Raw genomic sequence first — 26,367 nt, 5'->3', positions numbered from 1 at the left:
TACATAAGACCTTAGTGAACATGTCCATATGCCTTAGAAAAACATTTTAAACTAGTAAATCTAGTAAATCTAATAGGGGAAGAACCCAGATATTACTACTGGTTGGAGAAAGTTGTCTTCTGTCGTGGAAAAGTCTCCAGAAGTTAGGTTAGCATCTCGTCCATCTGACACAGGATTAGGCCCCCGCATAAAGGCTTCCTGTTCGTTTCACGCAATGCCCCCAAAAGCATGGTTTGTGGGCTGTTACCCAGACAGATACAGACATTGAGAGTAAGGGTTTAGACCGTTTTTTAGCGATGTAACTTTATGCTTGCAAATCTAGTAATTTAAAAAATGAAGCTTATATCTTCTATGTCTTTTAATTTTATTTTTTATTTTTTTAAAATATATTTTATTGATTTTTTACAGAGAGGAAGAGAGAGGGATAGAGAGTTAGAAACATCGATCAGCTGCCTCTTGCACACCCCCTACTGGGGATGTGCCCGCAACCAAGGTACATGCCCTTGACCGGAATCGAACCTGGGACCCTTGAGTCCGCAGGCCGACACTCTATCCACTGAGCCAAACCGGTTTCGGCTATGTCTTTTAATTTTATTTTTCTACTAATTCATCTTCAATATATTTTATAAAAATGTCAGTCTGTAACAAATTAGAAATTAAAAAAAAAAAAAAAACTAGTCCTTTACTACAGATAGAGGAGTATTGACTATAAAGGATCCTTAAAGGTCAGTACTGGTCCTTACATCTAAAACAATTTGCTGCCCTAACCCGTTTGGCTCAGTGGATGGAGAGTCAGCCTACGGACTGAAAGGTGCCAGGCTCGATTCCGGTCAAGGGCATGTACCTTGGTTGCGGGCACATCCCCAGTAGGCGGTGTGCAGGAGGCAGCCGATCGATGTTTCTAACTCTCATCCCTCTCCCTTCCTCTCTGTAAAAAAGCAATAAAATATATATTAAATAAATAAATAAACTTTTAAAAATAAAACAATTTGCTGCCCTACCTAGTTTGGCTCAGCTTGCGGAATGAAGGATCCTGGGTTTGATTCTGGTCACATGAATATGATCTATATATGTAGGCACATAATTTTGTAATATATACAATTTTGCATCCTTGCCCCCCCCCCCAAATTAAACACTATATCTTAGATGACTTTCAATGGCAATGAATATATTTCTACATTATTTGTAATAGCCATCCGGTAGTTTGTGATACAGATCTATTATAAATAGTAACCACTTCCTGTTATAGGACATGTAGGTTATTTCTAGGTTTGTTTGTTTTTACTCTGAAAAACATTTCTTTTAGCCAAATCATTATGTCCTTAGGAAAAGTCTTTGGAAATTCTGTTTGAGTCAGGAGGCATGCATGTTTTGAAGCTTTGGATTTATATTGCCACTGTGCCCGTTAGAAAGCTTGTGACTCTCTTTACCCACTGCTAGCAGAATAAGAGAATATCTGTTTTCTCACGTTTTCATTAAAAGTAGATGATTCAAATTAAAAACACATCATTTTAATAAACACAACTATTTAATTTTTTTGCTGACAAGTTAGGCTGAATATATATATGATATAGGATATATGTCTTGATTACAAGTTAGGACAAATATATAAGATAACATTACTGTGAGGTATAGCTATCCCTGTAAGAAAACCAAGCTTTAGTTTAAGAAAAATTCACCTAAGGTCACACTTAATAAAGGCCTTAATCCCAGACTATTAAGAATGCCACAGAAACATAAGAAATGTGATATTGGATTAAGTGAAAGGGCTGGAAAGGCATTTGGCAGTGGTGTGTACATTGTGTGTGTCTGTCTATATATAGACACACATATTTTGCAAGTTACTCTGAATCTTGCCATCTTAATTGTGACATTTTATTTCTCTATCTCTTTGAGCACCCTTGGACACAGGCAGTTTAAAAATGAATGTTATGCATATAGAGAAAGCAGGAATCTTTCTGAATGAATAGCATGGGGTCAGTTTAGGTTCCAAAACCTTTTATGGTGAGAGAACACATATACTAGTACTTTGGACGTCCGGTGGGTAGTTATGAGATTTACTAGTTCAGTCGAGCCTAGAAGCTAAATCATAAGAACTCCTACTAGCCTGTGATAGCTTTTTGCCCGTTCACTGCACTCTATAACAGCATTTTCCTATGCTTTTTCACTGCCATTCATATACATAATCTCCTTCTTGTTGATTACAATAGAAGTGGTGATGGAATTTTTGTTGTATCTTATTCTCACCTAGATAAGAACTTGCTGCTGTCAGTCAGGCAGATGATCAGATATGTCATCACAGAGGGCCACAGAGGTAAAAAGAATGAAGTAACCTGATGGCTAGTGAGCTCAAGCCTTCAGAATGACATTCTCCAGATTTCCAAGCAAGACTTCCCGAGCCGCAGGGAAAGACGGCTAGACCAGGAGTTAAAAACAAGCGTGCGCGCGCACACACACACACACACACACACTGATGGGAGGGAATCATTGATCGGCTGCCTCTTGCACGCCCCCCACTGGGGATCGAGCCGCAACCTGGGCATGTGCCCTTGACCAGAATCGAACCCAGGACCCTTCAGTCCGCAGGCCAGCGCTCTATCCACTGAGCCACACCAGCTAGGGCTCCACTGCTGTCTTGATTTGTTAGGTTTACAACTTTGTAAAATAGGGAGGGTGATCATTCTTCCTTTCTTTTCTTTCTTTTTCTCCTAAGATGGATATGAAAGAAGTGTTTGCTAACTGAGTATTTAATAATTACCTCCCAGGAACACCAGACTCGTTATAAAATGCTCAGGACCTTGTAAAGTCACAATAAATGCATTTGTGGTCTGGTTGGTGTGTCTTTCAGCTGCTTCCTTGTGGCTTCAGGATAGTGAGTTGGCTGTAACTCCGGGAATTGTGGGGACTTCCCACGGTTACCCTCCCGCACATTCCTGAGTATGACGGGTCATTCCTAGGGTTTCCACACAGCTTCAGGGTTTGCCAGCAAACTGAACTGGACTGTGTGGCCGTACAGAAGGGTCTGTAAATGAACTCTGCCTCTTGGTCACTGAGACCACGCTCTGACTCTGGATTATCTACGTGATTCTGGAGTCTCTCGGACTACCCACAAGTACAGAGATCCAGTTTCCAAAGTGTAGGCAGCAGTGCTGACAGCAAGGTTCCCTCCATGGGGACTGGAAAATTCTCGATAACACAGTAGGAACTTCTCAGTTTTCTGTTGCAGAATATAGGGTTGGCAAAAGTAGGTTTACATTTGTGAGTGCACAGTTTGTTCTTTTATTTATTTATTTACTAGAGGCCCAGTGCACAAATTCGTGCACAGGTGGGGTCTGGCTGGCCTGGCCCAAATCAGCGGATAGGAGCCGGGCATATCTGGAGGAGGATATGGTGGTAGGTTGGCCAGCGGGCCCACCCCCAATTGGGGTGGAGAGGCTAATTGGAGGCGGAGTTGGCTGGGGGGAGGGGCTGCCGGCCGATCGGTGTGGTGGGGCCTGATCAGGGATGGGGCTGGCTCGGGGGAGGGGCGGTGGGCTGGCCGGCCCCATCCCCAAATGGGGTGGAGGGGGCTGATCTGGGGCCAGCAGCCTGGGGGAATGGCCATGGGTGGTTCGCAGGCAGGCTCTGCCCCTGATCGGAGTAGGGGGGCCCAGTAGGGGCAGAGCTGGCTGGGGGGAGTGGCCATGGGCCGATTGAGGTGGTGGGGGCCCATAACGACCAGTGGTTATGGTTGTTAGGGCATTATGGTCGCTGGCTATATATATATATATGTATATATGTGTATGTATGTGTGTGTGTGTGTGTGTGTATACATACTAGAGGCCCGGTGCACGAAATTCGTGCACGGAGAGGGGGGATGTCCCTCAGCCCAGTTTGTACCCTCTCCAATCTAGGACCCCTCAAGGAATGTCCGACTGCCCTCTCACAATCCAGGGCTGCTGGCTCCCAACTGCTTTCCTGCCTGCCTTCCTGATTTCCCCTAACCGCTTCTGCCTGCCAGCCTGATCATCTCCTAACCACTCTGCTGCCAGCCTGATTGATGCCTAATTGCTCCCCTGCCAGCCTGTTTGCCCCCAACTTCCCTCCTCTGCCGACCTGGTTACCCCTAACTGCCCTCCCCTGCAGGGTTGATCGCCTCCAACTTCCCTCCCTTGCAGGCCAGGTGCCTCCCAACTGCCCTCCCCTGCTGGCCATCTTGTGGTGGCCATCTTGTGTCCACATGGGGGCAGGATCTTTGACCACCTGGGGGCATCCATATTGTGTGTTGGAGTGATGGTCAATCTGCATATTACTCTTTTATTAGATAGGATATATAGATAGATTTATTTATTTATTTTTGTTAATCCTCAGAGAGGAAGGGAGAGGGAGAAAGAGATAGAAACATCAATGATGAGAATCATTGACCGGCTGCCTCCTGCACACCCCTTGCTGGGAATCGAGCCCACAGCCTGGGCATGTGCTCTTGACCAGAATCGAACCCAGGACCCGTCCGTCTGAAGGCCGACACTCTAGCCACTGAACCAAACTGGCTAGGGCTGTTATTTATTAATAATTGTATTATTTTCCACCGAACAACATAAACCTACTTTGCCTCACCCTGTATGTTTAAGATGAGGGTAGTAACAAGTCACAGGTTCCGTGAAGGTTAGCAAATATAAAGATAGGTTTCGCAGAAGATTCAGAATGTTTCCACAGGGAGGAACATCAGAAACTGCGGCCCTAGATCCCTTTTCCTTTGTCGCTGAAGCAGGGCTTCTGTATTAATGGCACCTTTAATTTAGGAGGGAATGCATATGCAGAGGAACAGTATTATAAATCCGCAGGGTTTTTTCCTACAGTTAGCATGTGTTGAAGGGATTGAAAATTGATTCCCTCTAGACCTCTGCTCATCTTCAACACTGCACTGGTCCATGAGGATGAAGTCAGTAATTGTGCAAAAGTATTTAGGCCTGGAAATGAGTCACTGCTGCTGATGGATTCTGATTAAATCCAGTTTAGTGGCTTTCAGATTATGAAATAAATATTAATCTCATACACACAACCAGAAAAATCTTATCATCAAATCATAAATGACATAGTCTTATATATTTACTAGAGGCCCGGTTCATGAATTCATGCATGGATGGGGTCATGCCGGCCCATGCCGATCGGGGCCCATCAGGCCTGGAGGGGGGGCACCGGGGAGGGGGACACTGAAGGTTGGTGGGCCAGCCCTGCCCCCAATCAGGGTGGGGTGGGGTGGGGCCAACTGGCCCTGCCCCCTGGTCAAACTTCCAGTCGAGGGGACAATTTGCATATTAGCCTTTTATTATATAAGATATAAAATCAGTTTCACTACCTACCGTTTGAAAAGCACTGGTCTGGCACTGGCCCGTTAGCTGAGTTGGTTAGAGCGTCGTCCCAATATGCCAGGGTTGTGGGTTTGATCCCTGGGCAGGACACATACAAGAAGCAACCAATGAGTGCATGAGTAAGTGGAACAACAGATCAATGTTTCCCTCTCTCTTTTTAAAGAAAAAGGAAAGTACCGGTCTGGTCTATTAGGCCAAAGAAAAATTACTGTATGAGATGTAGCTCTATGTAGAACAGCAGTTGGATTTGGGGGATGAATTGATAGTCCTGAGCTAAATCTTCTGTAGTCACAGCCTCATCTGAAGATCATATGAACTTAAAAAGTGAAAGTTATGTGAGGTCGTTTAACCATCCAGGCCAGTATTTCCCTTGGTCTCAAAAGGCTAGGTATACAGAGCAAATCTTTCTACTCTCATCTTCCTTTTATTTTTTTTATTTTTTATTTTTTTATATTTTATTGATTTTTTTACAGAGAGGAAGGGAGAGGGATAGAGAGCTAGAAACATCGATGAGAGAGAAACATCAATCAGCTGCCTCCTGCACACCCCCCACTGGGGATGTGCCCGCAACCAAGGTACATGCCTTGACCGGATTCGAACCTGGGACCTTTCAGTCCACAGGCCTGATGCTCTATCCACTGAGCCAAACCGGTTTCAGCTCTCATCTTCCTTTTAATCTTTGAACTGCAAATGTATCTACAACTTTCTTGAAGGTAATTGTAGTTTCACATATATGCCTTCTGAAGGGTAGGTAATAAGCTCCATACATTTGCTAACTCTGCACTGTTTGAGCATCTAGTGTCCCCTGGCTGGTAGCACTGAGGCTCTGGGGTTTCCTTGGGTTTGTGAAGCTGTGTATGATGGAGGATGAGGGCCCATTATTTATTTTTTTAACATATTTTTATTGACTTTAGAGAGGAAGGGAGAGGGAGAAAGAGATAGAAACATCAATGATGAGAATCATTGATCAGCTACCTCATGCACGCCCCCTACTGGGGATGGAGCCTGCAACCCGGGCATGTGCTCTGACCGGGGAATGGAACTGTGACCTCCTGGTTCATAGGTCGACACTCAATCACTGAGCCACACCAGCTGGGCGAGGATGAGGGCCTCTTAAACCAGAAGACTTACAGGTGGAGTGGGCTTGTGGTACCCTCGGAGGTGGGTGTCAAGTCATGGGCCTCGCACATTTCTAATGGTTCTGTGTTTCCTTTTAAATCACTTTTATCCAACCAAAAAGGGATTTCCTTACTGTTATTAGATCCAGCAGTCTAAGTAGAGAGAACCTAATATCGATGATGATAGTAAGGGATTCTTCAATTTCTAAAAAAAAAAATACATTTCCGAGAAGTTATAATAAGCACAGTTTTATATCTCACATCTGGCTTATTAACTCACACAAAGTAAGTACACTTCTCTTGGAACAGAACCCAATTATACTAAACTGAAATATAGGGGAACATAAAGGGCAGAACCCCATCAATCTGAGTGTCATGCCAGGTGTTCCAGACCTCTGGCTGTCTAGCTCAGCCTTCTGTTCCTGGCCCTGTCCTGTGTTATGCAGGTGGCAGGGAAGGGACAAAGCCTTCGATAGAGTTATGAAATATGATGGCCTCCATTGCTCATTGTTAATAAGCTCCTTGTTTGGGACAAAGGTGTATTTAATGACAAGGGATCAGGTAACCAAGGACAAACGTGTCCCTTGTTTTCCCATCGCTGGAAAAGCAAACTCCAGAAACGGCAGTTCAACCGGAGCGGACAGTTGGGAAGTTGGTTGAAGTGAAACGGAGATGACAGTGATTGGACATCCCTCCTTTGCTCCACTGAATTGCTTCTCGTTCGCTATCATTGTAAACACCCAGTAAACTCTTTTTTATTTTAAGTGTATTTTTTATTGATTTCAGAGAGGAAGGGAGGGAGAGAGACACATCAATGATGAGAGAGAATCGTTGATCAGCTGCCTCCTGCACGCCCCCTACTGGGGATCGAGCCCGCAACCTGGGCATGTGCCCTTGACCAGAATCAAACCCGGGACCCTTCAGTCTGCAGGCCGACGCTCTATCCACTGAGCCAGACCGGCGAGGGCCACCCACTAAACTCTTTTTTTTAAAATATATTTTATTGATTTTTTACAGAGAGGAAGGGAGAGGGATAGAGAGTTAGAAACATTGATGAGAGAGAAACATCGATCAGCTGCCTCCTGCACACCCCCCTACTGGGGACGTGCCTGCAACCAAGGTACATGCCCTTGACCGGAATCGAACCCGGGACCCTTCAGTCCCAAGGGCGACGCTCTATCCACTGAGCCAAACCGGTTTCGGCTAAACTCTTGCTTCCTCATTCTCTCTTGGTATACCAGCCCCTCCTGGCTTCACTCCTTCCTTACCCAAAAAGAGACCTATGTGATCACTTGAAGTACTCTCACCCTAATCTCCTTTCCTCTTTGATACATTCACCCCACAAACCTCTTCCTGGGTCATTCTTTTATTGTCTTTTCTGCCCCAGCAAATGGGCAAGACAAGCTAAAGAAAGCAATCTCAGAAAACTATTCAAAAAGCACTGTATTACCCTCCCTGATTTGGCTCAGTGGCTAGAGCATTGGCCTGCGGACTGAAAGGTCCCAGGTTCGATTCCGGTCAAGGGCGCATGTCCGGGTTGCAGACTTGATCCCCAGTGTGGGGCGTGCAGGAGGCAGCCGATCCATGATTCTCTCTCATCATTGATGTTTCTATCTTTCCCTCCCTCTTCCTTCCTCTCTGAAATCAATAAAAAAATATATTTTTTTTTTAAAGTGCTGTATTTTCTGGATGCTATTTATTATGCCAGGAACTAAATCTTGCCCTCTACGTGTGGAACTATTGCAACTAGCTCATTGTGCTTTGTTTATTTCTTATTTTATTGACAGTGACATTGAAACAGCAGAAGTTACCATCAGTCCCTAATCAGAATAATTGCCATTGTCTCCTCTCTTAGCTGGCACATGTTGGTGTTTTCTTCCTCCTGTCTACTTTCTATTTTTAAATATGTGGTGAGCATTCCTGTCAGAAACCCGTATGCATCAACGTTTTTCGGGTTTGTTCTTTGCTTTCTTATTTTCAGCTTGTTGCTTTGGGCAGGAAGACAAAGCTATCTCCACATCTTTAACCTTAAAAAGAGATGGAGTACAATAGGATGCCTTTAGCAGATGGCCCGAAAGCCTTAGCGTGTTATTCATGCTGCTGTACGTTCAATGCTGAGGCCTTCTCAGCCTTGGACTTGATTCGGTCAGGTTTGCCTTTTGTCTGTTCCCAGTCGTCTAGGGCAGAGGTCCCCCCTTCTCAGGGGCATTCTGGGTCATTGCTGCAATCCTACATGTGAACAGATGCAGAGCAGTTCCTCCCCCCTCCTGTCTTTGCTGCGTTTTTCCTCTCCCACAGGCTAATACAGACCGAGCTAGCTCTGGGGAGAGCAGGCGGGATGAGTTCAAGGAGGCAGACAAAACGCTTATCCCGTAGGGTCTCACAGTTCCATTAATGAGTCTAGGATTTTTAAAACGATGGAGAGTTTGGGGCAGATGATATGATCTGAGTTGCGTTGAGGGTCTGAAGAATTGATTGTTGGGGGCGTGGGTGAGGGGCAGGGAGGTGGATGCAAAGGGCCCAGTTAGGAGGCTTTTGTAGAAGTTGAGGCGTTAGGGGATAGTGGAGTAGACCAGAGGGAGCATAGTGGGTGTAGAAAGAACTGGTTACGTAGGTATTTGGGGATGTAATTGAAGGAGTTAGTGATAGATGACATAGGTCTTTATGGGAAATAAATTAATAAGAACGTACATATTTTACCCTAGCTGGTTTGGCTCAGTGGATAGAGCATCAGCCTGTGGACTGAAGGGTCAAGGGCACATGTCTGGGTAGGGGGTATGCAGGAGGCAGCCCATCAGTAATTCTCTCTCATCATTGATGTTTCTATCTCTCTCCCTTCCTTTCTGAAATGAACCAATATCCTATAATAAAAGGCTAATATGCCAATTTTCCCCTCAACCAGGGGGTGGGGTGGCCAACCACTCGCAGGCCCGGCCCCCCATCAGCCCCCCAACCCTGATCGGGGCGGGGCCAGCCGGACCCCCTCCCCCCCCCCAGCACAAATTCGTGCACTGAGCCTCTAGTAAATATATATAAAGAACTTACAGATTTCTAATGTGAGCATCTGGTTGGGCAGTGATGCCAATTACTAACATCAGGAATACTAAATGGCAGGCCATAAAACTAAGAGTTTGTTTATAGAACTTTTATATTTGAAATGCCTATAGACACCCAACTAGTGAAACTGAAGCTCAGACTGGAGGTCTGGAGTTTGGGGTAGAAAAATGAGACACACAGATGCCATTCAAAACCTTGAAATTGGATGAAATCACCGAGGGAGTAAGTGGAGCTATGTGAGAAAGGGAAAAAAATATCAGGAGAGTACAGTGTCCTGGAACTCGAGAGAAGAAAATGTTTCAATGGACATATTATATAATGGAGAAAGATATTTGCTATGGAAATTATAGATATCAGGTTAATATATTACAAATGAATAGTAAAAAGATAGAACCCTGTACAGAAATGCAAAAATGATAGGAATAGTCAATTCCCTGAAGGGCAAATCTTAATGGCCAATAAACCTATGAAAAGATGTTTAATCTCACCATTAATCAGGGAAATGCAAATCTAAAAGAGCGTTAACACCTAATGCTGTCAGAGATTGGAAAGGAGGTCATTTTCATACCTTGGTGGAAATGTAAATTTTTACAGCCTTTTTTGAAAGCAGTCTGGCAATATCTATTAAAATGAAAAATACCTCTAATCTGTGATCCAGCAATCTCACTCCTGTGAATCTATCTTGTGGAAATAGAAGCTCCAGTACATAAAAATCTAAATATGTTTACGGTAGCCCTTTTTTAAGGGCAAAAACACAAAAAATAAGATAAACACACACCCCATAGAGAAAAGTTAAATAAATTATAGGTTATCTAATCACTGGATTATTGTGCATCCCTTAAAAATAAATGAGTTAGCCTGACCGGCGTGACTCAGTGGTTGAGCGTTGACCTCTGAACTAGGAGGTCACAGTTTGATTCCTGGTCAGGGCACAGCCTCAGTTTCGGGCTTGATCCCCAGTGGGGGGCTTGCAGGAGGCAGCCAGTCAATGATTCTCTCTCATCATTGATGTTTCTGTTTCTCTCTCTCTCTCTCTCTCTCTCTCTCTGAAATTAATAAAAATATTTTTTTTAAAAATAAATGAGTTAGATCTATGCCATTTGACTTTAAGGACTCTTGATAATGCAGAGAATTTAATAAAATGTGATTCATTTGGTATGTGTGTGTACGCATCAAACACAGTAGTCTCCCTCCAAAACACCTCTCCCTGTGTATAAAACATTTGTATTTATATAAACACGGAGAAAAACATACTTTGTTATTAATAATGATTCACTGGGGTAAGTACGTCTGAGGGAAGTTATGGAGGTAAGCCTCCACTCACCCAGTCCCTTGATAAACACACACACCTCAACTTAAAAGAAAAGGGATCTCCATGATAAAAGTGTCTGTGATATATCCCGTGTGTGTGTGTGTGTGTGTGTGTGTGTGTGTGTGTGTGTGTGTGTGAAGGTAGTCATCAAAATGATAATGCAAAAGTATAATTTTTTAATAAACTTTATTGATTTTTACAGAGAGGAAGGGAGAAGGATAGAAAATTAGAAACATCAATGAGAGAGAAACATCGATCAGCTGCCTCCTGCACGCCCCCTTTTGGGGGTCGAGCCCGCAACAAGGTACATGCCCATGATCAGAATCGAACCCAGGACCCTTCTTCAGTCCTCTGGCCGACACTCTATCCACTGAGCCAAATCGGTTAGGACCAAACGTATAGTTTTTTAAGTAAAATGCTCAGTTGGAGTATACAGTTCACACATTTATTATCTCACAGTTTCTGTGGGCTAGGAACCCGGGAATGGCTCACCTGGACCTTCTTTCTCCGTGTCTCTCACAAGATCATCTGAAGGGGATGGATTAGCTCCCGAGCTCACTCCAATTGTTGGCAGGATTTGGCTCCTCCTGGGTTATTGGGTAAAGGCCTTATTTGTTCATGGGGGTTGGTCAGAGCCCTTCCTGGGTTCCAAGCCACATGGTCTTCTCCGTTGAGCAACTCACAAACAGCAGCTGGCTTCCTCAGCCAGCCAGCAAAAGGGCAGAAGTCAGCAAGACGGATCGGACATGCCATTCTGTTTGCCATATTCCGTTCCTTACAAGTAAGCAGATCAAGCCCACTCTCAAGAAGAGGGGATGGCACAAGCCGAGAATGCCAGGAGATGAGAATCCTTGGTGCCGCTTTAGAAGCAGCCTACCACCAGGATTCCTGGCTGTATCTCCTTTCACTTCTCTGAAACCGGCTAATGAGCCTCTTTTTGGAATCGTCACTTAAGCTCCCCCCTCCCTGACTAGCTCAGTACATTTCCGCCTTCCTTCTGCTGTGGTCCCCTTACCTCCAGGTGGCCTATTGGACAGGGGTTAAGACAGCCCCATACTTTCTCTAGCTAATGGTTCAGGAAGACTTGCATCTTGACCAGGGAAACTCGGAGTGCAAGTCACTCCCCGTTCACTCTGTCCTCAGAGCAACTAACCAGAAAGTCCTGGACTCTTTCTCGAGGTTTCTCAGACTTGAGTCAAACCCCAGTCTTCGGTGACTCCCAAGCCCCAGAAGCCCGATCTCAAGCTCTCCCAATAGTCTTGGGGAAAGGGAGCTTTTCCCAAAAATCCTCTCCTATATTCCAGCTCTCCCTATTTTGTGATGGTGGTGGTAGAGCTAAGTCTACAAGGGTCTTTTACCGCATTCTCCGCAAGACTGACGTGGGTACTCACCTCATTTAGGGGTGTGTGGCCTGCTGTCTTGGGTCTTCAGCTGAAACTGATTCTCAAGTTCCTGTTGACATCCTGTTCCATCTGCTCTCTGCCTTCTTCCTGCTCCTGTGAAGACATCTGCCCCGAGTAGTTGCCTGCAGTCACTGTAACAAGAAACGTGATTACCAATTTATTAAACCAAACAGTAAAGCAAAATAGAGGAAAGATGAAGGAAAGATTAATGAATAAGAGGAAGGAATGCTTCGGATTAGAATACATAAATATTGTCTTAATATTATTAGGTAAATACTACTGTTTAAATAGTGTTCTTGAAGTATTTGAAGTACTTGTAGAATTAAAAATGAGGTATTTGAGTTATAATTCATACAATAAGGGCAAACACGAAGAGAAAAATGCAGACATAAAAAGCCAGACATGATATTCAAGCGTAAATGGTCTCCATTTGAATTGATAAATAAAATCCAACAATATAATGTTTATAAGAGACCAACCTAACAGAAAATAGAAGGCAAGAATTACCCCCAAATTGGAAATAACCCCTTATCAAACTTGAGTAAAAAGATAAAAGGCAATACTTTATGGAAGACAAAATAGAATTTAAGGTGTAAAAAGCAGATATTGCATATCATAGAAATTGACGCCAAAAATTAAGAGCGGCCAAAACCGGTTTGGCTCAGTGGATAGAGCATCGGCCTGCGGGCTGAAGGGTCCCAGGTTCGATTCCGGTCAAGGGCATGTACCTTGGTTGCGGGCACATCCCCAGTGGGAGGTGTGCAGGAGGCAGCTGATCGATGTTTCTCTCTCATCGATGTTTCTAACTCTCTATCCCTCTCCCTTCCTCTCTGCAAAAATTAAGAGCGATGCCCAGCCAGTGTGGCTCAGTGGTTGAGTGTCAACCTATAAACCTGGAGGTCACGGTTCTAATCCCATCAGGGCACATGCCTGGGTTGCAGGCTCGATCCCCAGTAGGGGGATGTGCAGGAGGCAGCCGATCAATGATTCTCTCTCATCATTGATGTTTCTCTCTTCTCTCCCTCTCCCTTCCTCTCTGAAATCAATAAAAATATATTAAAAAATAAAAAAAGAGCGATTGCCGAAACCGGTTTGGCTCAGTGGACAGAGCGTCAGCCTGCGGACTCAAGGGTCCCGGGTTCGATTCCGGTCAAGGGCATGTGCCTTGGTTGCGGGCACATCCCCAGTTGGGGGGTGTGCAGGAGGCAGCTGATCGATGTTTCTCTCTCATCGATGTTTCTGACTATCCCTCTCTCTTCCTCTCTGTAAAAAATCAATAAAATATATTTTAAAAGTAAAATAAAATAAATAAATAAAAGAGCGATGCCCAAATTGGCAGTCTTATGAATTGGTTTCACAAACATCTGAATTCAGTTTTACATGATTCTCTTTCTTTAAATCGTTTTGGGGGAGGATTTGGAAGATCTGAATAAAGCAGAGGCAAAGGAAATTAGTTCCATTTTAGACAAGTCATGGAATTTGAGGAAACCTAGCGGTTACCTAGTGGAGCCATCGCATTTTACAGACGTAAAAGTCAAGGTCCCAAGAGAGGAAGCGAGGCCTGCGATGTGGACTCAACGTCCCTGTTTGCTCAGGACACCAGAGCGTCTGCCCCGCACCACAGGGCCATCCAGCTCTGAGGTGGTGAGGAAGCCTCAGGCCGGGGTCCTGTGTTAGTAACGGGGCCTGTGGATTCCTTCCAGAGACAACGCAGGCCCTTTCCTTGCTCTCCACGCTCCAGGAGTGTGCTCCTCCTGTTTGTAGCCTCTTCTCCAGGCTAAGCTGCTTGCAGGACCTGTAGCTGGTTTGTAGGTATTGGTGATTTCATGCCTGGAAACAAGAGGACAGACAGGTTGGGGCCACGGATGGAGATTTCGGAGTCAAGGACCATTTCCTGGGGCATTCTAACTACATAACATTCCGAGGAGTTTGGACGTAATCCCATCCAGCTTCGCAGCCTCAGCTGTACATAAGAGTTGGTAGGTCTGGAGAAAGGCTGCAATATTTTTAGTTTTCAATAGCTCCACCGGTTTCAGATGCACAGCTAGGAATGCTGTACTCAGTGAGCTGCTATGGAAGGATCTGAAGCAAGGAAGTGGCATAATTACAGTTAATTTTTCATCATTCTGTTTTGCAATGCTCGCATTTCTGTGTGTGTGTGTGTGTGTGTGTGTGTGTGTGTGTAAATTCACTATTATCCCCCAAAAGTGCATCTTTTGGGGGATGTTGTTGTTGTTGTTGTTTTAATTACCTCACTAGGATAGGTTCCCAGGAGTAATTCTCTTGAATGGAAGGAAGTGAGTAGTTGTGGTTCCTGATGATGAATGTCCACAATGGTTATAATCAGTTTACAGTGTTACACTCTTATCCATGTGTTGGGCCGAATATGGCCTTTAGAATCATTTTTTAACAAACAAATAAAAATAAATAAAAATTTTTAAAGAAAAAATGGAATCATTTTGTAAGGATCAAGAAAAGAAAAACTATTGGGATTTTGGTTAGAGTAATTTTATTTTGAAATTATTAAATTCTCAATGTTTGCATCCTATTTATAGTATTTTACATGATTGAAGTGCATATTTAATAACTTACATTTATCTCTCATAGATCGATGAACTCCCAGAGGGAGCGGTGAAACCTCCAGCAAACAAGTATCCAATCTTCTTCTTTGGCACCCATGAGACGTAAGTCAGCAAAACAACCTAAAGCTTCAAAGCTCAGCCCTGGCCAGTGTGGCTCAGTGGATAGAGCATCGGCCTGCAGACTCAAGGGTCCCAGGTTCGATTCCGGTCAAGGGCATGTACCTTGGTTTCAGGCACATCCCCAGTAGGGGGTGTGCAGGAGGCAGCTGATCGATGTTTCTCTCTCATCGGTGTTTCTAACTCTCTATCCCTCTCCCTTCCTCTCTGTGAAGAATCAATAAAATATATTTAATTTTTAAAAAAAGTTTCAAAGCTCCCATTTGACTCTGCTAGACTGCATTGTTCATAGATGATCTATAACATTTCACATGTCGTGCAAATCATTAGGATCAATTATATAAAATTGCAAACCTGAATGTATTTTTCTTAAGGTAAAGATTTTCGATCAGTTTCCTTTTAAATGTCATCTTTGTTTCTGTTCAAATGTTGAGCATCACCCAGAATTCCCCTGTGGGACACTTTTAAGTCCTCAGGTAATCCTCTTGCCACCAGTCGTTTCTTTTGTAGCTCTTACATGTTTCCGTCCAGAGAAATGTTTCCCATTCATACTTCACAGAGCAAAATTGTGCTCTCTACGGCTCTCTCAATTTGTGGGACCCCAAAGCACACATGCCACACGTTTTTTAAGGTTTTCTAATTGTATTGTTGAATAAAGGAACCTGAAAGACAGTTATTTCAAATGATAGAGAAGTTTATTTCTTTCTTTTGAAACAATCCAGAGATAGGCAGATAGAACAGGTGAGTAGAATGCTCTGTTCTAGGGACGCAGGTTCCTCTGGCCTGCCATTCTCTGCAGTGTTGTCCTTGTCTGCTTCTTTCTTTTAAAAAATATATATTTTTTTTATTGATTTCAGAGAGGGGGAGAGAGAGAGAGAAACATCAATGATGAGTATCATTGATGGGCTGCCTCCTGCACGCCCCCTACTGGGGACCAAGCCCACAAACCAGGCTTGTGCCCTTGATCAGAATGGAACCTGGGACCCTTCAGTCCACAGTCCGAAGCTCTATCCACTGAACCAAACCTGCTAGGGCTGCTTATTTCTTAAAAAATAAAAAAGTTTTAATTAAAAAACAAATGAATCGGCTAAACAGCACCTGTGCATCTTCCAGGCAGAGGGAAGGGGGAAAGAAAGAGAACAAGTAACTTCTCGTGAGGAAATGACAGGGGAGTTGCAGGTGTCACTTCCGCTTGCATTCATTCCAGTGGCAAGAACTTGGTCGTGTGGCCACACCCAGCTGTTAGGGCAGCTGGAAAACATAGGCTGTACGAGGGGAACATTGGGAGGAGTAATTAACGCATTAATAAAAGAAAGACGATAATGGATACGTGGGGAGAGTTGGCAGCCTTGACACGCTGAGAATGTGTGTGGTTAATTACAGACGCACACATGGAAGAGAAATCACAAACGTGGGGGGAAAGCTGAAAACTGTCGCGAAATCTTACACGTCTTCAAATTCAGGCTCACCCTTATGTTCACTTGGGTGTTGGTAGAGGCAGGCATGAGCTGTGCCTTAGCCTGCTGCCTGCCACTCTGGCATCTTCCGCATACTTGCCTGGAAAGAGAGCTCACCAGGAGAGGGCCCTAGAGACAAATGTCTTTCTTGTCTTCACATCTATAAAAATAAAAGCATTAATATGCTAATTAGACCAGACGTCCTTCCAGACGAAGCCTGGCTGTGAGGGAAGCCCAGGTCCCGGGTGCCAGAGGGAAGCTGGTGCCGGCAGCCGGGGGAAGGAAGGCCTACTCTTGCACGAATTTTGTGCACCAGGCCTCTAGTGAGAAAATTATTTTTCATTCAGGAATTTAGTTTTATTTTCTTTTGCTTTTATCTAATAGACACTGTGGACTATGCAACTTATGTTTTCTTTCATAGAGAGATTGCTAGAAAGTAGCACCATCCAGCCCTAGCTGGTTTGGCTCAGTGGATAGAGCCTGCAGACTGAAAGGTCCCAGGTTCGATTCCAGTTGCAGGCTCCATCCCCAGTAGGGGGCGTGCAGGAAGCAGCCTATCAGTGATTCTCTCTCATCATTGATGTTTCTATCTCTCTCTCACTTCTTTTCCTCTCTGAAATCATACAAACATACTTATTTAAAAAAAAAGAAGAAAAAGAAAGTAGCACAATCCAGGATTGCTGGTTTGTATACCCAGCTATCTGTTTTTTTCTGCCTTGAAGCATATGTGTAAAACATCTTGTGACAGGTGCCTAACTCAGAGGATTTATTTATTCATTTTTTTAAACTTTTATACTTTTTAAAATTTTTATGTATTGATTTGAGAGAGAGAGAGAGAGAGAGAGATATCAATTTGTTGTTCACTTATGTTATACATTCATTGGCTATTCTTGTATGTGTCCTGACCAGGGATCAAATCTACAACCTTGGTATATCAAGACGATGCTCTAACCAACTGAGCTATTTTTTTTTTTATATATATATTTTATTAATTTTTTACAGAGAGGAAGGGAGAGGGATAGAGAGTCAGAAATATCGATGAGAGAGAAACATCCATCAGCTGCCTCCTGCACACCACCCACTGGGGATGTGCCCACAACCAGGATACATGCCCTTGACCGTAATCGAACCCGGGACCCTTCAGTCCACAGGCCGACGCTCTATCCACTGAGCCAAACCGGTTAGGGCTAACTGAGCTATTTTTAATTGTTTACTAAAATATACTCTGGCACCTTAGTAGATATTAATATTAAAAATACTTTACATTTGGCCCTGCTGATGTAGCTCAGTGGTTGAGCATCATCCTATGAACTAGGAGGTCAAGGTTCAATTCCTGGTCAGGGGACATGCTTGGGTTGTGGGCTTGATCCCCGATGTGGGGTGTGCAGGAGGCAGCCGATCAAAGATTCTCTGTTATCATTGATGTTTCTCTCTCGCTCTCTCTCTCTCCCCCTTCCTCTCTGATGTCAATAAAATATATATATATATACATATCTTTTTTAAATACCTTACATTTGAAGGTCAGAGTATCAATTCCATTTCTAATGTGTGTCTACAGTGCATTTCTTGGCCCAAAGGACCTTTTCCCATATAAAGAATACAAAGACAAGTTTGGAAAGTCCAACAAACGGAAAGGATTTAATGAAGGATTGTGGGAAATAGAGAATAACCCCGGAGTCAAGTTCACTGGATACCAGGTAAGGGTGTGCCTCCTTGTCCCCTGCTGTGGCTCGTTTCTTTGGTTTTCGCTCTCTTTTGGATCTTTCTTAAATGGCCTTTGTACTAAAAGTTACCCTCCCTTCATTTGAAGCCAGAATTCTTTTTTGGTTTTGGTAGCATTTGGGGTTAAAGATAATTCTGTTACCCAAGAGGGTTCAAGTCAGGGAAATCGAGGCTGACAGCCTTTATTTTGAAAATCTTTTAAGAGTAAGCTGAAGCCTTTCAAATTCAAATAGAACCACTCTTCTCACCGTCTGTATCCTTGGCTAGTTTTTCCGAAGGGTAACTGGCTAATATTTTCTTTGTTAGGCAATTCAACAACAGAGCTCTTCAGAAACGGAGGGGGAAGGCGGCAACACCGCTGATGCGAGCAGCGAGGAAGAAGGGGATCGAGTGGAGGAAGATGGAAAAGGCAAAAGGAAGAACGAAAAAGCTGGCTCGAAACGGAAAAAGTCCTACACTTCCAAGGTTACTAAGAGGCTGTTCCGTTGTTAGTCCTGTTCTGTGCAGTCACTGAAAGTTGGAGGCGCTTTTTACCTCCTCCTCTGTGCTCGCTCTGTGGGGCCTCTGTCTTAGAGACCGTGGAGCCGAAGGGAATCAGACAGGTAACCTCAGGTGAGGGCAACTGGCTGTTGACTCAGGGGGCTGGTTGGACCCCGAAAATACCACCTTCTCAGTGAGAGGAGGACTGTTCTTCAATCACAGACATAGGATAGGTGTGTATCCTACAATCGCCTCCAGGTGAGAGCTGGAGAGTTTAGGGACATAGAAGGATCGGAACAATGGGGGACCATCTCAGTGTGCTATAGATACAATATTCTTCTTTTTAACATGGATCAGCTCAGTAGATAGAGCATTGGCCCTCGGAATGAAGGGTCCCGATTCAGTTCCGGTCAAGGGCATGTTACCTCAGTTGCAGGTTAGATCCCTAGCCCTGGTCAAGGCTCCTGTGGGAGGTGACCAATCGATGTGTCTCTCTCACATCGATATTTCTCTCTCCTCCTCTCTTCCTCCCTGAAATAAATAAAAATCTATTTTTTTAAAAGGGGAAAGAAAAACCATGAGATTGTGAAAACTGTTCACCTTTTAGAAACTGAAAGCAAGATAAACAGACCTTTGAAGACCAAAGATTGGTCCGGGTTTGACTGGAATTGGTCTGTCACGTGATTGAATATTTGGATAAATTACTTCCCATAGATTCTGGTGTGTAGTGACTGGAAATACTTAAGAAAGGCCTTAAAATCAAGTGCCAAGAGTATATCAGACTGCAAATACTTTATTTTATGGCCTATAAAATCCACCCAACTTGCATACAGGTAAAATTATATGAATGCATATTATTTCCCATGCACCTAATGAAAACCATGATATTTGCCTTGATGGGGATAAAGTTTGCAAAGAACAAAGTAATCAGAATTTTCCCCAGCCTTCAGGGTGCCTTCTAGCTCTGTAGCCTTCCCCAGGTAGTGTCTGCCCAGCTGAGCTTTTTCATTGCCAGTGTTCTGTGTGGGTGAAACTGTTTTCTGCTTTTAACATCTCACTGCTGGACAGGACTAAAAGAAAAAGGGCATCTAGTCCATCCACTTGAATTTCTTTTTTTAAAAAAGATTTCTTTATTGATTTCAGAGAGGGAAGGAGAGGGAGAGATAGAAGCATCAATGTTGAGAGAGAATCTGATCGGCCGCCTCCTGCACACCCCCTACTGGGAATCGAGCCCACAACCCAGGCATGTGCCTTGATCGGAGTGGAACTGTGCGACCTCTGGGTTTATAGGTCGACGCTCAACCACTGAGCCACACCGGTGGGGCTACCTCTGCTTCTTTTGCAGCTGGTTCGACTGAGGCCCAGAGAGGTGAAGTGACTGGCCCAAGGTCACTTAGCCCGGCCCTGGCACCCCGTGGGTTGTGGATTTAGGCCCTGTGTCAAGCCCGAAGGAGCAGGTGTAGGCCGGCTCCTTCTGCACCTCTCACACTTGTGCGTGTGGGTCTCTACCTGGCTGTAACTTTTCACTTCTCTAAACGTTTAGAAATCCTCTAAACAGTCCCGGAAGTCCCCGGGGGATGACGATGACAAGGACTGCAAAGAAGAGGAAAACAAAAGCAGCTCGGAGGGTGGAGACGCCGGCAACGACACGAGAAACACAGCCTCAGACTTGCAGAAAACGAGCGAAGGGGTAAGGAGGCGCGCCGTCTCTCTCAGCCCGTGTCCCCTTAGGAGACACTTGGCTGCTGAATGAGGATCCGTATCTCAGCGTTAGACGTTGTCTTAGTAAATGGAGAAGTACTCTCAGCCCGGTCGGTCGGTCGGTCTTTTGGTCGGTCGGTCGGTCGGTCGGTCGAATCCTCCATGGACGGCTCCAGGGTAAGAGCAGCTGCTTAGACTCTGCGAACAGGCCACCAGGTGGGAATCACACCTGCCCGTCAGCTTGGACCTCTCCGAACAGTTTATTCTTCTCTAAACCAACTTCAGCAACTTGAGCGCCTTTTAAAGTCAGGCGTGACATACTGAAATGATGAAATGCCACCTCAACATCTGACAGTTGCATTTCTTCATTATAAAATAAAGTAGCTTGTTCAAAAGAGGGGCGTTCGGACTGCCGCTTCTGTCCTAGAAGTGGTCATTTCCTGTGCCCGTGGGGGCTCTAAACATTTAAATACTCCAACAGCATATGAATGCTGATCTTTAAAGGACCCAACAGGAAAACTTGTCCACTTTGCGTCTTGTTTACTTCTGTTAACTTCAAAGTCACAGGCAAGAGCGCCTTTGCCAAAGTGTTAGTGAAGGCACATTTTGCCCCTGGCCATTTCCCATGAGTCTGCTCTCCGTGCGGACTGACTGAGCAGTGGCAAATCGTTTAAAAACATCCACCCCTGAAATATCTGACTGTTACTCTTCGGTGAAATTCTGGTGCCAGCTGAGCGCTTGCCTGTTCTTGTTTGTCCTGTTTACCTCTCAGCTCTGTCCGTCCTCCATCCAGCTTCCATGACTACTCCCGTTGTTAGGGCTCTAGTTGCTGCTTGATTTCTCTCGTCCACCTCAGCTCTGCTCCACCCCTGCCTGTCTTTATTCTCTCCACCTCCCTCCACCGCATAGTCCTCTGTTGTTACCTTTGCCTGTAGCCTCGCTGAATGAAGGCTTGAGTACCTGACACATTTGATTTCCGTGTGTCCCACCTGCTACACCCCCCGCCCCCCCAAAAAAAGCATGTCGTTAAAGTCATGGTCATATTTTGGTGCCACCTTCACTTGGTTTGGGGCAGTAATAATCTTGTGGGGCTGCTGTGCGGCTGCCGTGGGGCCATGTGTTCTAAAATATTCTTCAGGCCGAAACCGGTTTGGCTCAGTGGATAGAGCGTCAGCCTGCGGACTGAAAGGTCCCAGGTTCGATTCCAGTCAAGGGCATGTACCTTGGTTGCGGGCACATCTGTGCAGGAGGCAGCTGATCGATGTTTCTGACTCTCTATCTCTCTCCCTTCCTCTCTGTAAAAAAATCAATAAAATATATTTTTTAAAAAATAAAATAAAATACTCTTCAGCATGGATTGCATAGTTGTTGCCTATGAATCTACCAATGTGGACATAGAAACTACTGCCTTTCACGTTAATTTTTTTTAAAGACATTACTAAAGAAGTTTATTTGGTTGGTTAACAGGTGTTTTTTTTATTATTATTATTGTTTAAATGGGTGTCTTCCTCCTTCACAAGGGAGGGGAATCCTCAAAGGCTGTCAGTATAATCTTGTATCTCGTGCTTTTATTTGTGAATCGTTACAAGTCATCAGGCATTGTATTTTGCAAGTTCACAGATTTGATTTGATTTGATTTTTTTTAATCCTCACCTGAGGATCTTTTTCTGTTGATTTTAGAGAGAGTAGAAGAGAGGGAAAGACAGACAGAAATATCGATGTGAGAGAAACACATCGATTAGTTGCCTCCTGCACATGCCCTGACCAGGGCCCAGGCCAGGGAGGAGCCTGCAACCGAGGTAGATGCCCTTGACTGGAATTGAACCTGGGACCCTGCAGTCCATTGAGCTAAACCGGTGAGGGCAGGTCACAGGTTTTATTTATTTTATTTTTTTAAATATATTTTTATTGATTTCAGAAAGAGGAAGGGAGAGGGAGAGAAAGATAGAAACATCAGTGATGAGAGAATCATTGATCGGCTGCCTCCTGCACACCCCACTGGGGATGAAGCCCGCAACCTGGGCATGTGCCCTAACCGGGAATTGACCCATGACCTCCTAGTTCATAGGTCGATGCTCAACCACTGAGCCACACCAGCCGGGCTGGATCACAGATTTTAAATGGGATTTGTTTGCTGGATTGGTTTTAAGGTTGACTTTCCCAGATTGGTGGAAACAGAGGCTGAGAAATGTATTTCTGCCACTGGAGCGGGTACCAGGTTCAGCAGCTTCCTCTCTGAAGGCTCTGAATGACTCATGTACGGCGTCATGTACAGTTCAGTGTAGATGCTGGGTCTGTGCGTGGAAACATTCCCACGCATGAGCCGTGTGTGCTTCCAAACACATCCCTCTATTCAGTGAAGTGAAGGCCTGAAGCAGGCTGTTGTGGAAGAAATATTTGGGGCCTGAGTTCCCTCCTTCACTCGTCCCATGAGAGCGTCACTAGGGGCTTTGGTGTATTTGGGTCAATGATGAGGAAAACAAAGGCAGGATCCCTGTGGGGAAGAGGGGCCTGGCACAGTTTAAAGTGGGCCCCACACGGAGACTTTCCTCTTTGTCACACAAGCCACCTGAATTCGGAGAGAAGGCGGGCCTTCCTTTCTTTCTGTCCATCTTGATTTTGTCAACTCTAGTTTTTCAACAAGCCCTGTGTCAAAGTAATTAAGTTGTAAATATTATACAGAATAATTTGCATATTCTCCAAATGCTTTTTAAATTTTAAAGCAGTTTACCTTTTTTTAAAAAAAAAAAATGTTTTGTGGCTCAGTGATTGAGTATCCACCTATGAACCCAGGAGGTCACGGTTCAATCCCCGTCAGGGCACATGCCTGGGTTGTGGGCTCGATCCCCAGTGGGGGGGTGTGCAGGAGGCAGCTGATCAATGATTCTCTATCATCATTGATGTTTCTCTCTCTCTTTCCCTCTCCCTTCCTCTCTGAAATCAATAAAAATATACATTAAAAAATGTTTTTTATTTTTTTTTTATTTTTAGATTTTTTTTTTTTTGGATTATCTGCCTCCTGTACATCCCCTACTGGGGATCGAACCAGTGACTTCTTGGTGCATGGGACGATGCTCAACCGCTGAAGCCACACTGTTTGGGCTAAGCAGCTTACCTTTCTTTCTGGCACCACAGTCCTCATAAAGTTGGATTGCCTCAGTTTCTCCATTGGCTTTGTGCCCCAGGAACACTGTCCTACCTAGAGTTGTACAGAGTGCACACCACTGCGCTTGGTGCCTGCCAGACAGTAGGCAGTTTATTGTGGGATTTCTTCCCCTTTTTTTAATGGAATACTAAAAATACACTAATAGCCCTGGCCAATTTGGCTCAGTGGCTAGAGCATTGGCCTGGGGACTGAAGGGTCCTGGGTTCAATTCCAGTCAAGGGAACACACTCAGGTTGCAGGCTCAATCCCCAGTAAGGGGTGTGCAGGAGGCAGCCGATCCATGATTCTCTCATTATTGATGTTTCCATCTCTCCCTTCCTCTCTGAAATCAATCTATACTAATAAAAGGGTAATATGCTAATTCGACCAGGAGACCTTCTGGACAAAGCCATAGTGGCGGGGGCCAAGGCGAGGCAGTTAGGGGCAATCAGGCCAGGAGGGGAGGGCAGTTGGGGGTGATCAGGCCGGCATGGGGGGAATTTGGGGGCAAGCAGGCTGGCTGGGGGGGCAGTTGGGGGCGAGTAGGCCAGCAGTGGTGGGGGGAGTTGGGGACAAGCAGGCCAACAGGGTGGGGCAGTTGGAGGTGATCAGGCCGGCAGGGGAGGGCAGTTGGGGGCGAGAAGGCCGGCAGGCAGAGTGGTTAGGAGCCAGCGGTCCCATATTGCGAGAGGGATGTCCAACTGCTGGTAGTCGGACATCCTTTGAGGGGTCCCAGATTGGAGAGGGTGCAGGCCGGGCTGAGGGACACCTCCTCTCCCCTCCCCCGCCCCCCTGCACGAATTTCGTGCACCAGGCCACTAGTAAAAATATATTTAGAAAAACAAAACCCCTAGTCGTTCCTTTGGCTTTGTGCCCTGACGGGGCTGAAGCAGAGCCCCAGGCTGTGCTTGCTAAGTGTGCTCAGTGCGCGGTGCAGGTGGGAACCTCGGAAGGCCCCGCCGTACGCTCTGCGGGTGCAGAAGCTTCTGTCGCTGATGTCCTCCGTCTCCTAAAGGCTCGTCTTCTCTCTTCTCTTACAGACCTAACCACCGTGTGAACGCTGCCTATTTAAAGAAACCCCAGAAAGGTTGAGCGCTTGGTTGTCTCATGTTCTCGGATTTGCTACGAACCCACGCGATCCTTGTTGTCATTGACTGAACCCAGTTTGTATGTCCTTGATTCACATTCCTCTCTGTTTGTGTTTAGAGAAAGGAAAAAAAAAAGACATTTTAGCCTTTTTTAAAGTTATCGATATAATTTCTTATTACTTGGTTGCATGAAGTTGCCCTTAACCACTGAGGATTATCAAGATTTTTGCACAAACTTATACATGTCTAGGATCCTTTTATCAAGGCAGCGATGTTCTGAAGCCTCCTGCCTTACTCCGCCTCCACCACACACTCGGTTCAATATAAATTTGCATTTTTTTTTTTAAATGACCACTCAACAGGATACGTGTCTCCTCTGGGTGACAGGACCCGGGAACCAATTCCTAGATACGTAACGCTGGCATATGAAGATGAGATGCAAATGGTTCTTCACCCTTGAGGCCAGGTGTAAAGTTGAACCATGTTGTAAGATACCGATTCCGTATTAGAAATAGCCCGTTGACAACTTCCTCTTCTCCAGACTCATGCTGTTAGGCACACACACCCAGTTTCTGTATGTGAGGTCAGTGCGTCTTTTTGTGTTAACTCCAAAATAGAGGCAACATTTTCTTTCCCCCGCTGCCAAGACAATTCAGGCGAGGCTCCCGAGGAGGGAACTTGACATTTTAAAGCTGGACATCAGCAGCAGCCCTATGGGAAACCAGACGGAGCATCGACTTTTAAATACAAACTTTTTAAAGAACTTTTCTTTCAGGACTAGAATTAGAATAGTTCCTCTCCATCCACACGCCATCGTTCTGTGTCCATTCTTGTTGCCGTTGTGATCATAGAGAGTTTTATTTATTTTTATGCCAGCCTATATTGTGAGGACACATTTAGTCGGTTTGGGTTTCCGCAATCCTGTTATGCTTGTCTTTGAAACATATTTCACGTACTCGAGGTTTGTAGTTGAAAAGTTTAATGTAAAAAAAAAAAAAAAAGAAGAAAAAAAATGTATTGTTTTTACAGAATAAATTTATTGGAATGTGTCCCGGGAGTAAGGTTTGAGGTTGTAAACCACTAAGTTGGTGTAACTTGGCTTCATAAATGTACTGTGAGGTATTGATGTAATTCACATATTAAAGCGAAGTTTGTTGACAGCAAGTTGGCAATAGAATCAGTGCAGGTGAGGGTTTTCTTTTCTTACTCTCTCCGGGCTGCGAGGGTTTTTTGTGAACACTGGGGGGAGGGGAAGGGATGGCCTGTGGTTGCTTATACGTCTAAGATACTTACCAGCTCACTGACCCTAAGCTCAGGCACTTGACGTGATCCGGGTTTTTCTCTGGACCCTCTTTTCTTCTACTTTGCTAGTTTGGCACAGAGCTAATAAATGACATGAAGACAAAATGTGAGAAGCTGTAAAGGCCCAGGGCCATTCAGAATGGTGACGGTGACCATGACCATGGCAGCCGAGGCTCGGAAAGCCCCGCCCGCCCATCTCGGGCTCTGAGGAGGCAGCTGTGCTGTGGCTTCTTTCATTCAGCAAATACTTTTCTTTCTTACACTGTTCTCACTCTCACCTCCAAATGTGAAAGTTCATTAAAAGACAGTAGGAAATGCCCTCGCTGGTTTGGCTCAGTGGATAGAGTGTCAGCCTGCAGACTGAAGGGTCCCGGGTTCGATTCCCGTCAAGGGCACGTACCTCGGTTGCAGGCTCCTCCCCAGCCCTGGTCAGGGCATGCAGGAGGCAACCAATCAACGTATCTCTCTCACTTCGATGTTTTTCTCTTTAAAAATCAATGGAAAAATACCCTCCGGTGAGGATTAAAAAAAA

The 26,367-nt window shown here is 44.9% G+C and overlaps 1 protein-coding gene across 1 annotated transcript in view; it reads left to right on the top strand.

Moving 5' to 3' along the window:
- HDGFL3 (HDGF like 3) overlaps positions 1-25,697 on the top strand; it is a 32,258-nt gene extending 6,561 nt beyond the window's left edge. The window contains exons 2-6 of the mRNA XM_054713226.1: positions 14,849-14,925; positions 17,956-18,094; positions 18,426-18,584; positions 20,143-20,289; positions 24,486-25,697. Of these exons, the coding sequence (XP_054569201.1) occupies positions 14,849-14,925; positions 17,956-18,094; positions 18,426-18,584; positions 20,143-20,289; positions 24,486-24,491 (528 nt within the window). The 3' untranslated portion in view covers positions 24,492-25,697. The remainder of the gene's footprint in view (positions 1-14,848; positions 14,926-17,955; positions 18,095-18,425; positions 18,585-20,142; positions 20,290-24,485) is intronic.
- Positions 25,698-26,367: the final 670 nt, after the last annotated feature.

This window comes from Eptesicus fuscus, chromosome 25, assembly GCF_027574615.1.
Source record: "Eptesicus fuscus isolate TK198812 chromosome 25, DD_ASM_mEF_20220401, whole genome shotgun sequence".
Classification (NCBI taxonomy): Eukaryota; Metazoa; Chordata; class Mammalia; order Chiroptera; family Vespertilionidae; genus Eptesicus; species Eptesicus fuscus.
Note: the sequence above shows the minus strand (reverse complement) of the source record. Positions and strands in the feature narration are given on the sequence as shown.